This window comes from Crocodylus siamensis, chromosome 2 (genome assembly GCF_052110815.1).
Source record: "Crocodylus siamensis isolate JL-2025a chromosome 2, ASM5211081v1, whole genome shotgun sequence".
Lineage (NCBI taxonomy): Eukaryota > Metazoa > Chordata > Crocodylia > Crocodylidae > Crocodylus > Crocodylus siamensis.
In genome coordinates this window covers 225566103-225581241 of record NC_143396.1, presented here as the reverse complement: position 1 = coordinate 225581241, position 15139 = coordinate 225566103, and the positions used below count along the sequence as shown (strand labels likewise).

General features: G+C 44.2%; 1 protein-coding gene across 4 annotated transcripts in view; it reads right to left on the bottom strand.

Moving 5' to 3' along the window:
* The window catches only part of SMOC1 (SPARC related modular calcium binding 1), a 206513-nt gene that overhangs the window by 13474 nt on the left and 177900 nt on the right, over nt 1–15139 (bottom strand). For all 4 annotated transcript variants that reach the window (XM_090033239.1, XM_090033241.1, XM_090033243.1 and 1 more), the window contains exon 11: nt 1612–1859. In XM_090033239.1, the coding sequence (XP_089889365.1) occupies nt 1612–1859 (248 nt within the window). The remainder of the gene's footprint in view (nt 1–1611; nt 1860–15139) is intronic.

Genomic DNA, 15139 nt, shown 5'->3' with positions numbered 1-15139 from the left:
CCTCATCTTTGGCAGAGCAAAGATGCTCTTGTTTTATTCCTTCCTTCGTTGTCTTATGTATTTTCATAAACTAAAGCCTTGAAGAGCCAGTTGGCTTGGGCAGCAGATTCCAGCAAGTCTCACTCCAAGCCAGATCACAGTAAAACTCATTTGGCACATTAATCTTAGTAGGAAGGTAATAAAATTAAGGGATACAGGCACTATTATTGTATATTTTTCCACAGTAAGATACTGGTGACTAAGGAAAAGCTTTCATTAAACTAGGGAAGCTGGCTCTTCTCTAACTGCTGACCACGGATGTGAAGGCTTAAATTAATGAATGTTTGCAAAGCTCATAAAAACATGTAACGTGCTAGCAACCAACTGCAACCAGCCCCCACCCCCACTGGAGTGAAAAGTAGAGCAAATGAGCTTTTCACATGGCATGTGGGTTGATTGGGGTGGGGGACAGGGAGGGAGAGCCCTCTCCAATCCATCCCACACAGCCTAAGGGATCAGCTCACCGACCGTAGTTGTAGTCAAGGGTCTCAGCTAACTACACACCATGTTAACTTTACAGCATGTTCTGTGGCGACTCCTGCCAGCCATACTCCTTCTGTGCCCCACTCACCTCTGGGCTATAGTCTCTCCACTCACTCTCACCCCATAAATACTGAAATATTTTTATACAAAATGAAACAGTTTCAACACCTGTGCCAGAGATACCAACCCCACAATGACCTATAGCCCAATGGCTAGGGCACTTCTTCTAGGAGTTTCTAGAGGCTGGAATCCATGTCAGCCCCTACAGATGACCCACCTATGGGCCTCTCACATCCCAGGGAAGCATCCTCACCATTAGAGTCAAATGAAAGGAAGGTATCATCACAAGAATCACCATACTCGTCTTCATCCTGGTTTCTGTTTGATTTTTGTTTTGTTTGGGGGCTTTGTTGTTGTTGTTTTTGCTTTACTCTAGCCCTTGGCTTTTACCAGTGACTGAATACAATTGATGTTTGGATTAAACATTTTCCATTTGACAAAACCCCAACTTTTAGGTTTGGGGCCAATCCAAAAGTCACCTCTTTGCAGGGCTCTCATTCTGCCAGTCTTTAATTGCCATTCTCTTTAGAAAACAGTGGTAGTGTAACACTATGCTGTCTGTCTTTCTCACTTGCTCAGTTCCCTGTGAGTACTTATTCTCTTGCATGCTGACTTTTGTGACTTAAATAAATTTTGCTCCTGTTAGCATTGCATAATGAATCATAAGCTTCAGATCACAGAGTATCACTAACAGTACTTTTCCAAGAAAGAACCCAACTGGAACTGCATGCTGGGCTCTGGAGAAGAACAAATCTCTTTGCTCTGTGGACATGCAGCTGCTATCACACAATAGGGTCCTAGTAGACACTACGGCTCTTAGGTGGTACCACAACACAAACAAAATAATTGTAATAAAACAAGAACAAAGAAGGTTTGCAAAGCTGAATGCTAGTAAAGCACACCTTTTCTCTCGCAAACTGAGTAATAAAGCTCCAATCACCAGGAAGACAAGCAGGTACTGCTTTAACTCAGTCTAGTTATATTGCTCTGTGGAGCATTGCTTCCACTCGGAAGCAAAAAGTCACCCACCTCCTTCCTTGCTGACTCCCAAACACCCCTTCAGCTCTTGCAGTGAAATAGATTTGTCCTTGTTGAGGTCACAGTAGTCGGTGAAGCGTCGAGCACATTTCTTGGGTTTGGCTTTCTTTTTCACGTAACGCTTGAAAGGCTTCAACTCCCGCTTGTTGATGTCATTGCTGCTGTTGTTGTCCAGCTGGCTGAAGTACCAGTGCACCACTCGCTCCTCTAGTGTGTGGCTGGGGTCTGGCTCGGAGAACCTGGAATTCAGAACACACAATCCCCCAAGCAAAAGGTGATGCTCTCATTAAAGTCTGCAAGTTGCTACTGTCTCACCATTACCCATTTGGCTTGCTGAGCATATGGGATTATCATACTCTGCCTCCCATGGCCAGAGGAGGCCGATTCCTGGGCAGTGAGGTTATTGCACAGGCAGGGTACAGGCAACAAGGGCTCTTTTGTCACCAGAGGTCCATGAAACTTCCTTTCTTCTAGAGTTAAGGTCCATAAATTAGGCCTATTTTGAACGAGGCATATATAATCTTTTGAAAAAGGAAAAGATTGGATTTTAACATGGGTGGGAGGTACTAGCAAAGCTCTAAAAGCCAATATTCTCTCGGCATCCACAGAGCAGGTGCAAGGGAAACATTTCCTGGACACTTCCTATTGGTCGTTGCACCTCAGCCTGACCTTGCAGGGATCTCCTCCAACCCAGTCTCCATGGCCCATTCTTTCTTTGGTTTCCCCACTGGGACTTGATAACAAGGGACATAATCAGTACCAAGTTTCACAATAGTTCCTGTTATACTAGGACCTGAATATTAGGAATGGGAACATATTTGCCTACCGCAAGATCCATTTATTGATTGTTTGGAAAGGGTTTTGGCAGAATGTGACAATTTTGGTACATTTATTTACGTGATCTGACCCTTTATGTTGTACTTGCATGCTTTAATTGCTTTCACAATGCTGATTAAAGGCACCAAGATTAAAGGCTGCAACAGACAGATGACAAATCCATTCATAAGTAATAATAAGGAAATACACTGGTTTTGCCTCACTTCCAACCCATTCTATTAACAACTTGACTTGCACTACTGTGCTACTGCATTCCTGGAGGTAGATTAAAACTAAGATTTTAGCTTTCTCTTTCTGCACCTACCTCTCCCTCATGGATAAAGCTGACCCCTGAAAGTAGGTGATAGACAGCAACCAGACATGGGCTGCATGCTGCCATACTCATTGCTTCACCTCTGACTTACTGCTGGAAGACAACCTTGGGATGCACTGAGCAGATTCCAAAGAACCCAAATAGATCCTTTTTTAAGAGGAGGGGTGTCTACGTTCTTAAATCAGATCCCAAAGTAAGTTTCCAGCAGCCTGGTGCTGGGGGCAGATTAAACACTAGCATTCAAGTTCTCTGTGGGTGGATCTTCCAAACCCATTTCAGATGCAGGTTCAGAGACCAGCGGCCTTCTCTATACCAGGGTATATTTTAAAATGGGTCAGGCTGCCATTTTCTTTGTTGGGCAGGTAGGAGGCAGATTGGAGAGCTACACTTCAAAACTTCCAGCCCAATCAACATCCCTTTAAGCAGGAGAGCCTCTTGTTAAAATAAATGAAAAACAGAACCCTACATTGATCTCTGCTTCAATCAAAACTATAAGTTTGCAAGACGGTGCAAAGGACAAGGCAAGGGTGGTCACAGGCATGCTTCTCAGGCAGCTTTACAAATAAGAACATATTTATAAAGATGGCCCGAGCCCAGAGACATCTGGAAGTCTGACATAATAAAGACAAACAAACCTTAAAACCTGGAGAGAGGAAAATAAACCACAAAGCCTATTTTGAAAAGTTTATTCGACACTTTCTTTTGCATTATTTAATTCTTGGGTGAGTTACAGACTGGCACCCAGAGTGACAGCAGCTGGTTGGCGTGTGCTAGAATGCACACCTGCAATGGGTGTGCTTGGCTTGGGTCTGGGAGCCAGAACACAAGCTGAACTGTTGGAGTCACCTACAGGCAAATGGAAAAGGGAACATGTTGCTTTGTAAAGGCAAGGCTCTCTGGATTTTTCAGAGCCCTGAAACCCTGCACAAGGAACAAGCCAACAGGGAAGGATGAAATGCACCCTGAACCATCTTGAGACTTGAGCTAGTGCAGCATTCTTTAACTGAGTCATTGGCATCTTTTTCCATCTGGAAAGTTGCTGGCTAACAGCTGAGGCCTCGCTGATTCCCAGGGGCATGAAGTATGACTGGAGATGTGCTGTGTAAGAGGGGCTTTTTATGGGAATATGGAGTTGTGTTAAGATTTGGGACTGGAACAAGTACTATCCAGACTCCCCTCCTTCCAGCAAGATCCCTTTTATTACCCAACTGAATCCAACCCTTTCCCTTCTCTCTGCCCATTTCCCAATCTTTTCTTAAAGCCTAGGGCTATCAGGGATAAGGTGGATGGTGTCAGAAAAAGGAGAGTGGGGAGAACAAAGACACAGAAGTCAGAGCAGTGACTGAAGGGGTAAGTAGGAAATGAAATGTTCTCCGCTTGTTGGTGGGACAATTTATAGCACTCAGGTGCAGAGGTAGGGGCATGGGAATAATTTCACACTGCTCAGTGGATATAGCAAGTATGGTCAAGAAGCTGGGTGGAGGGAAGGGCAGGGGGAGGAAAGAATAGAGAAGGAGAATTGAAATATTATCATCTTCAGCAGTTCTATAAAAAGGTACCAGGGATAGGAGTAGTCTTTAGAATTGTAAAGGTTAACATAAATGCACAAACCCATGCAGCTATGACAAATCAAATACTAGTGTCCCAGCAAGCTCGGGTGGTTGTACCAAAAAAACCACAATTTCAGCATAGTAGCGGCAGAGGCAAAGCCAGAAGTAACTTAAACCTCGAAAGTAGAAAGAGAAGATGTAGTTTATAGTTTTTTTAGCCCTGCCTTGTGACTGTCTGTATAGTGCTGCACTTCCAGGAGGTGCTCACCTGTGGTTATTAACTGCAAAGATCAAGGCTAGTTTTAAGAAAAGCATGGAGCAGGAGAGAGGCCTGAGGGCACAAACATCCAGGGAAACACTGGATGCTACAATTTGTTTGCTATAACATTAAATACAGAGATCGGAATTGCGACACAGTACCCTCGTGTCAAGAAGCTCCTTCTGCATCCATGCAACAATATGCACATGCTTTCACATCATTTCTATGCTACCTTGTTCTGATGCTGTATTGTGAGGTAACATGACTATACTGCAACAGCTGGAATATATCTGAGGCTGTAACTGACCTTCAAGCATGAGACTTGCAGGACTCTGGACAGACTTGGAAATTTCCAAAGGAAGTCCATTCTACTGCCCCTGTAGTACCGCTATTTAAAATGATAAATTAATTAAAAGGACCTCAAACCAAAGCTTGAAGTCAAATGCCTTTACTGATCTGTCTTCTCCCTGATCCAATTCATACACAAATAGGAGAGACTGAGTGAGAGCAAAGTCAGCTGCTCATTATGTTGTTAGTGTCTCCCAGCATGACAGCATCTCCTGCTAACACCAACCACATGAAAGGCCCATTGGATTGCAGCCCTCTCGATGTGGTGCAGCAACAGCTCGGGCAAGACCAAACAAAAATAAGCCTATATCAAAAACCAAAACCAGAAATATCAAGCATGTAGTCCAGGAGGAGTCCTCAGCCTTCTCTCGTTGGCCTCATTAGACCTGTATTTACTTCTGTTTTAACTGTGCTCTTTAAGGCTCTGTGGTAAAACACCCCAAGAGAGAGAGATGGCTAATAATTTAGAGAAACAAAAATAAAACTTCAGCTGCCCCCTTACTCTCACCCACAATTAAGTCTTTCAAAGAAGTCTCTTAAGAGAGGGAGATGGATTTATGTCATAATTGGGGGGGCTAGAGGGGAAGAAGAGGTAAATTAGTAGATCTCACAGAAATCACATAGACTGGGCTAATACAAACAGAGTATACCTATCTACAGACTACAGTACAACATAGTGCAAGCTAGCTCAAGTACTGGAAGCAGCTTCACTGTGGCCATATAGGCTAATTCACCCAAGTCCAGACTTCCATGGCTAGACTGTTTTCCATACCTGACCTAGCAAGATATCTGTATTGTACTGCCAGACAGGGAACTGGGACTCCAAGGCTCCATACTCAGCTCTCCCATCAACTTCATCCACTACAGGGCACCATGCAAATCATTTTCCTTGGCAAGGCCTTAGCTTCTCTATCCACAAAATGGGAAGAGTGCTTCTCTCAGAAGTGGAATACTTAAATTTCTTAGCTCGCAAAATACTTGAAGATACCACAGTGAAAGTGCAAAGTATTAGTTTAATGATCATTTTCATATTTCCATAGGCTGCTTTGATACTGTTGGGTGCAACTGGCACACAGGCAAGAAAGGCAAGAGGTTATGCAAGTACAGGCAGGTGTGTTTTAAGTGCATGTACTGAATTCTAAAGCACAGCAGGCAGAAGTGCCCTGAAAAGATTTCAAAAGGATGGATTTCCTGTGCACAACCCAAGACATTTTTAAGTTCCTGAGACCAAAAGTTGTCCTGCTACCAAGATGGAAAGTTAACATGGTTATGAGGAATAAAGATGAGGAGAACAACTACATTCATTTGCTGCAGGCAGGACTATATCTACACTGATTTACCCTGTGTGCAATCTTATATTCCACAGGATCACAGTGGATGTAAACCAGAGCACAGCATGCACCCCAGCAACTGCAAAGGGAGCATGTAACTAGTAAATCAAAATCTGTGCCTAAAGTGACCAATTTCTTCTTTCCTACTCCTTCACAGCTTCTCCAGCACCTCCAAAGATAGGCAGGACAGATGCACAGCATAACTACTGCATGGGTGGTGGTTAAATAAAGGCTTACTATGGTAATGTTAGCATAAGCCATGATCAAGAACAAATGCTCCTTCTTATCATCATGGAAAATCACATGCACACATGCACAAAAAGTAAAATTTAAAAGACGTGCACTTCAGAGTACATGGCCTATCCCTCACTGAAACCACTGGGAAACCTCACATTTTCTGAGTCAAGCTTTGTGCAGCAATGATAGCTGCTTAGGGTGGAAGGATGAGGCTAATTCAGCACCACAAAATTCAAGGATGGAAGGAGGAAAACAGTCTACAAATCAAAAACGAAAGGAAGTTACTGCAGTCCTGTGCAAGCTGGGAGGAAGAAGTGGTAAGGAATGTAAGGCTGCTGATGGAGTTAGAGGAAGAACAATAAATTAACTTTACTTGGTTTTGCCCCTTCTAAGGGTGCACATTGCCATCAGAAGGTTTTCAAGATTAATCCCAGATCTTCTTCTGACCTAAGGAGATTTAGCAATGATGTTTGGTGGTGCTGGCAACAAACAGGCATGAGAGAAGCTAAAGAACTGAAAAGGATAGTCTTTGTCAGTCTGCCAGGTCCCAGGAGGGCTGCTGTCTAGGTATATGTCCGAAACATGGAGAAGGGTAGAGAACAAAGGATTTCAATAACCTGGACTGAAATTCATATGTCTCTCCTAATTTGCTTCTGTTTTTAGGTTGCCTTTTATTTTTCCCCATTGCAGTGTGCTTTTGTCCCAAACTTCGCAGCTGTAAGGGCAATGTATGGTTTGAATGAAGGAAGATTACTTGAAAAAAATTCTGAAAGGATAACATATTTGTTTTCTCAGTCTCCCTTTCCCCCTAGCAAAAGACCCAAGTTAACATCAAAATAAGCTGTGTTCAGACTAAACAAAGGAGTACTCCACTGTCAAAACTCATTAAGGAGACACATAATCCCTCCATAGTTAAAACTACCTTCCTGTTATCAACCCCGTTTTTACCCCTTCCCCAACTAATCTAAATCTCAACTGCTCTACCTGAAATTTGACAAGCAACACAGTATTCTTATTACATTCTCTCTTGAAAAATATGGGATAAATCATTCAGGGAATTTAAAAGCTACTCCTCTTCCCCCTTCACTTTGCAAAGATCCTCTTCTCATGGGATTCTGTCTTACAACTAAGTAGGCTGGAATTTCCAAATGAGCATAAAGGGGACTTGGCATCCAACTTCTGGTGAAATTCAGTATGAATTGGACACTTAACTCTTGTGTGTCTTTGAAAAACCTCTTTAAAGTTAGAAATGTGCTGGAGGAGACGTGCCCTTTGGAGTGTGGCTTCTCTTTGCCTGCTTCAAACTCTTTGGCTGGAACAGGAAGGGGAACCCTCAAGGGCAATTTTTGTGAAGGACTCTCTGGGACTATAACACAGGGTATATCTGGCAATTTAAAGTGAAGGGACACAGCTGCTGTGCTGCATGATAAGGGAGGTATTGAAACGCTCTTAATACTAAAATTTCCCAGGATGTTATATGATCAGCAAAAATACTAGCAAGGGTACATACTTCAAATTAAAATTTGTTTTTGTAACTTAGTTCCTGCTGGAGAACTAAATAGACTGGAACCAAACACAGCCTTTTAGGACAGGTAATTCAGACAAAGACTCCCCCATAGCACCCCACGCTGATCTCTATTGCTATCTTAAATCTCAGATGGCATGGATGTGCCCGACTCTGAGGAAATTAACTATAGATTTAAACACACCTGAAAACTAACTGAACCCGTCAAAACAAAACACGACAGGCAGCCAAACCCTGCAACTTCTCTTGACGTATCAGATTTTTTTCTGAATTACTTTGACTGCGTGTCTTTTCAATAAGACCACCCTGCTCTGCTTAACAACAACAAAAAAGGCTCAAATTCTTTGTAAATATATTTTAATTATCTCAGGAATGTATATTAACAAACCATGCCCAAGAGCTGCTACATTAGCTTGAAACTGAAAATGCACATTACCAGATTTTCTATTGTGAAAGTTTCAGTGTTATCTATGTAGCTGCTTTGCACTTACGTGGACTAGCCAGAAGCAGGACGAAGGCACTTTCTAATCTTGCACTGCCGTAAAGCAGAAGCAACTTCACTGGAGTCAACAGCTTTGCACTTGTGTCAGCACAAGGCAAGCTCTAATGACTCACACATTGTTTTTTAAGCATGCCCTGTAAAAAGTCTTGTCAGGTTTTTTCTTTCATTGCCTGTACCCCTATAGAGTTACAGCACCTCACTGTGCCACAGCTGAAAGTGCTTGTGCATGCAGATGTGCTGTTTAGCACAATCATGCATATTTCTCAAATGCTATTCTCCAGCTCCCTCCCCCAACCCTTATTTATATTTTCCCAACTCCAAAAATACCAACTAGGAAACTGAATGCAAAACCACACAAATGCTTTGCAGCCATAAAAATGAAAATGTGAACTGAAAAGATTTGAGGAGAAAAAAATATCCTTCTCTTATTCAGTCACAGACTTTCCAAGGCCACTCGGGACCACTGGGCCACAGGCCACAGAATTTCAGTCAGTTAGCCCTGCATTAAGCTCAATAATGCGTATTTGGTAGAAACAAGCCCACATCTCCCAGACAAGCATCAGCTCTTGGTAAGAAGACATCAAGAGATGGAGAATCTACCACTTCCCTTGGTAATTTGTTCCACCGGTGAATCACTCTCAAATTGAGAACCTGGCATATGCTTTTAACATGGAACACATCTGAACCATGTAAATGCATCCAGTGTGCGCTTGTCCTGTCTCTCTGCTAGGTTAGAGAGCATTTAGTACCCCGTGTCCCACGCCCCCATACGATGTATTTATGCATGACAATCAAGTCATCTCTCCATCTTTTCTTTGTTAACAGATGGAGCTTCTAATGTCTCCTGCTACCAGTCATTTTTCTCCAGTGCTGAAGTCATTTGAGTGGCTCTTCTCTGCACCCGTCTCAAATGCTCACATTAGAACCACACAGAATATTCTAACCATCTATGACATGCCCAATGTACACATTGGGAAAATCCTCGTCCCGCCCTTCCCCACAACCCCAGCTCCTACCCCACTACCCAGCTGGCTATACATCCAAAGACTAAACTAACTTTTTTTGCCATGGCGATGTATTGAGAATACTTATTCAGAACTAAGTCCTTTTCAGAGGCAATGCTTTCCAGAGTTGCAGTCCTTAGCTCTGCATTCTTTTTCCTTAGATGTCTGACTATATTGTATTTGACTATATAACTATATTGAAATGCAAGGGCCCTGAATTATCAAATGATCCAGAGTGCTCTATACAAGTGCTTTGTCTCCATTATTTTTTCACTGCAATCATCCACAAGTTTAACCAACAACGATGTGCTTTGTTATACTGTCTATATTTGCTCTAAGTATACAAAAGATCCACTTGCCCAAGCAACAAATACTTAAAAAACTAGTGTTTGCCAGATGAAAGTTTCAGAATTTTATGAGAGACTAAAAAAGGAAAGATAAGAATGGAAACTGTTGCGCAAGTTTACCTGTGATGGCTTTCTACTGCTATAGCTAAAGTGAATGGTGAAGATCATGCAATGTACTGAATTTGTGAGACCAGCCTTAGTTGACAGAAGGCCGGGGGGGAGGGGACACCAAAAACAAACATATGCTAAATTTTATCTTTTTCCTATTTTACGTGAACCTTCCCCCAACTTAATATTGGTCACAGAGGTGCAAGATGAACAAAATTTATTTTGGGGATAGTAGGAAGCTTATGATTCAATATCTCAAAGCAAATACTGAAAAAGATAAGGCTGGAAATGATCATTTTTGCTTTTTGGAAAGCTAGGAATGCCCCCTTCCTTCAGGATAAAGGTCAAGTGTCTAGCAGCCTGAGATTAAGCATGATTGAGAGAGTAGAACACTAAAAATGTCTAAATACTCTCTCAAAGGGTATCATTAGAATTTTTCTCCCCTTCAGAAGCCTGTAGAGCAGGGCTCACTGTACTCAGGCAGCTGTCGGACTTGGCAGACCAAAAGATAAAGCGAAAGCCATATCAACACATTTTAAAAAAGTCTAAGTTTCTTAGAGAAAGCTTTTTCTGCAAAATGGACAGCCCTGTGATGATGCAGTAGGAGGGAAAGGTTTGATACATGTTCTTTGGGGAGGGCCAGAGAGTAATCAATGCACACAGAGGGTTTATGCCAGAGCCTTTTTTTGCAGTTAATTCTGGCTGAGGACAGGCAGGTGGTGGATTTCTTTGCCTCACACAGGACTGGCTGCTGAAAGGTTTCTATTCCCCTTGCACACTGGCTGCTGACATTGTAGCTTAAAATAAATCAACATGAAAACTGTGCAAAGAGCAACGCAGTGAAGGATTTTGCCAGAAAGGGCCTTACTGAACACTCAGACGCACACAATACTTTGGAGACTTAGGAAAGAACATGCTGAGTTTTCAGAAGTGTTGGTTGGTCCATATGGACCTCTCCCCTTGTCCTAATGTCTCTACAATACAAATTAAACATTATTGTACTGATTACATTGGCACAGTGATTGAAATCCCACTAGGCATGCCAAATAAATATCAGATGCTCTCAAGGGCTTGCTTTCACCCCTACCCACTGTATCTGAACCATGTAAATGCACAGAATTGACACAGGAATGCTTGTGTTTGGGGAAGAAGCAATGTGTTTCCCATTCTTGGGACATTTTTTTCATTCTGTTTGTATGCACATGGATATGGCTAGACATACTAATTCCTCAACAGATCACAGGGCATTCCACTCAACTGCAGAAAAACAGGACTTCTAGCCCAAAGCCTGCTTGAGGCAGGAACATCCTTGTTTAATCCAACCCAACCAAGCAGTTCTAAGTGTTTAGTCACCAAGGTGATATCCTAGGTATAAATACTAAGTTAAGAGAGAAACTGTCTTGCAAGACTCTGTGCTGAAAATAATAAGGCACAAGCCGTAACCCTCAGAAATAGTTATGTTGAACTATTAAAGATGGCACTGTTTCCTTCTAAATATGGGAAGTAAAAGACTGCATGGTGGCCCTCCAATAAAGGTATACTAGTGTAACAGTTCTATATACCATGAGGTTTTTCCCTCAAACAGCATGGGGGGGAGCCCATTGTCTTACATTCACATACAGGTAAACTGCATTAAACCTCTACCAAAAGCAGCATATACTCAGTAATGGAAACCAACGATGAAATTGATTAAATACAACCAACACTGAGCATGAGCATAAAATACATCGCTCATACTGGGCAAACATACTAGCCACAAGGCTAGGTTAGTGCTGCCTCTCTGAATAAGACATATAGCAATACCCACTGAGCAGCTTCCCCTTATTGCCGACTTTTTCAAGTCATGATGAGCCACTACATTGAATGCATTTTGATTTATTCTTCATTCCCACAGCTGAGCTGTACCTTTCTTTCCCATGTCAATGATTCCTGTTTCTTCACCAGCCTTAAATGTCTGGCAAATATCACCAAATGGGGCCCCAAACAGTTCACCCAGAATCCCTCTGTTGCCCCCTCTCTCAGTCTGTTATATACACTTAGTGTGGTCCCACTCTCCATGAGCTGAAGCTGGACCAGATTGCCCTGAGCCTTATCTCCACGCAATTTTTTGGAGGATCCCAGGCAGAGACAACCATAGCAGTGTGGGGCCCAGGGCAAATCAGCCTGTGCGGGGCCCAGATGTAGTGGCGGTCGGCAAGGGGGAGGGGGATGGCGAGTGGTTGGATGCGAACCCGGCCTGGCTCTGTGGGTCCCTCCAAAGTGTGGGGCCTGGGGCAGTAGCCCCGGCTCTGATCCCATGACTCAAGTCAAGAACAGCTGGTTCCAATCATGAGTGGGGGAGATATTTAGCACATGGGTCCTATATGGGGAGGTATCTAGAGTACACACATGTAATAAGCAATGCTGAGTTGTAGGGTCATCATGTCTTGAAACGCTATATGGTAAATCATGAGCCTTTTGGTTTTGGATTAATATCATGCAGTTCATACTATATGTAGGGGAAATACCATGACCATGATGGTGGCAGGGGAGATACCTTGACTGAGGTAAATGGCACTGTGTAGTAGAGCGTTGTACCCTTGTCTGCTTGCGGACAGGACTCCTTACAAGAGCCTCCATAGTTAGTTTCCCATTAGCCAGCTTCCAGTGGGAGGATCTTGGCTACATGCTGACTTTATGGAAATGGGAGATTCCTGCCTAACTTGCTCCTGTGGCCACCTGGCTGAGAGCAAGCCAAACTCAAGGACATCCAAACCCCAAGCTTTCAGGCTTGGGCCTGCACGTAGGATGCCCGCCAAAGGATTTGGAAAGATCTGAAGCCTCAGGCAGGGGTGGAGGATTTTTGCCAGTAGTATGGCCACATTTGGTTCTTGAATGACTCACGGATTTGGAATTGATTTGGCTGATTTGACTTGGAACATGAAAAATTTTCCTTAAAAAGAAAAATATGTAAAATAGGTACAAAAGTGCTGCTTATGTGTGTTTATGGAGAACTTGTGCAGCGTATTGGACAGCAGCGTCTGACATGTAAGTCTGTGGGACGGAAGGGGCATGAGGGGGCAGATAGAGGCCCCCCACGGTGAGGGAGGGAGTGGGGCTGGGGCAGGGGCTGACGCTGTCCAGCTGGGGTGGGGTGGGGCATGGGATTGAGCTGCGGGCAGCTTGTCTGGAGAATTGAGGGGGGAGGGGCTCCCACCACTGCGTGCACCCCTGTGGGAGGCATGGGGGAACATGTGCCCTCAGGATCTGTGCACAGAACAAGTGTGTGCTGCCTGCTGGGCTGGGGCTGGGGGTATGCCAGCCTCTTCCCAGTGGGGAGTGGGGAGGGGAGCTGGGACAGAGCTGTGCTTGGGGCAGGTGGTGGTGGTAGCACTGGGAGCTACAGTAAATTTTGGGGTGGCTATAGCCACCCTGTAGCCCCCCCACTCCCAGTGCCACCTGCCCCACCCCACCCCACCCAGCCCAGCCCTCCATCAGGAAGAGGCCAACGCAGCCTCTGGCCCTCACCCTGTGCACAGATCCAGGGGGCACATGCCCCCTATACCTCCTCCAGGGTGTGTGCAGTGGCAGAAGCCACCACCCCTCTCCATGCCTCCTGGACGAGCTGCCCGGCTTTGTCTGTGTCCCACTCCACCCCAGCTGTGCAGCGCCTGCCTATGCCCCAGCCCCATTCCCTCCCTTACCGTGGGGGCCTCAATCTGCACCCCACACCTCTTCCCTCCCCCAAGCCCTTTTCTACCCTAAACAGACTTAATAGTTGGACACTGCTCTCCAAGCTGCTGGGCTGCATATTGGAATTGCATCAGTATCTGCTGATATGACTGGTTAATAATCTGTATCAACCCAAAAAATCTTTATTAGTGCACGCGTAAAATGTATACATTTTCCATATATAGAATCTAATTATTGGGGAGTCATCTTCTATTCAAGTGAATACAGTAACACACACACACACACATCTTTTGTGTGCATACCTCTAAGCAGTCCGACACGTCCACCTCTGCTGGAATTAAACACCCTGGTGTAATCCCACAGATCATAACCAAGCCAACAACAGTAATCCTTTGGTTTTCTATAAACACCTTTTATGCCAAGGCCTTGCAAACATTAGTACCTTAAATCTGCACAACATTCCTGAGAACGAGGTCAGAGTTCTCCCGCTTCGTAAATGGAAAAGCCCCTGCTTTTTACCCATGGCAAGTTTAAGGGTGGTCTCGACATTACAGACATAGCTCCTTACAGTTGTGGGTGGGGGTTTGAAGTGGTGATTTGGAAGATTCCTTTGGCTTGCGATTGCCTGTGAATATAGAGGGCCGTACTCAAGAGCCCAGGAGACCCCTTCCATCCCCACGTTCCTTAGGCCCTTGGCAGATACTACACTTAAGACTTAATTAGTTTGCTACTCACATCTTAAAGAGTAACCCAGCCATATGTTCAAGCAATTAAAAAAGGGAAACCAGCCAAAAAATATCACACAAAAAATGTGTAATTTTGGGGGAGCTGGTTTCTATAGCATGTTAAATTGAACATGTGGCAAGGCTAGGACTGCACTGGGGCTTGAATTAGTGCATCATCTGTGCAACTGATCATCAGCGGGTTCAGGGACATCAGTGGGGCCAGTGCAAGCCAGCCAGCAATCACTGATTGTCAAACACCTGCCTTTCAACTTGCTGGCATCAGGGAACCCTCTGACTGTGACTTCGGGTCCTTTCTGAGCTGGGAAGTAGGTACAACTGGGATCTAATCCCTGAACTCAAAACTGAGGCATGGAAGGAGGGGTGACTGTCAGGACTCAGGGAGCAGATTCACCATGCCTTTAAATGAACGTCTGTCAGTGGCCTAAGAGACTTGCTTGAACTCTTGCAGAGAATCTGTAGCACAGCTGGAAATGGGCAAGCCTGACAGGTCACAACTCAGGAATCAGAACCCAAATGCTCATTTAAAAAACAAACAAACAAAAAAACCTTTTAGAAGGACTATACTGTATTTTCTGAACTCCCATCTGCCCCAACACTCATGCAGCTGTTACAGCATTGCCAGCTTTCCCCAGCGTACAGACCACTATTGATTCAGACCAAGTTGCAAGAGACTGCTGGCTGCATGATGCTGCAGGTTCCTCCAGCTTCTCCCTGAATCCTGAAATGTCCTCTTGGCTCTT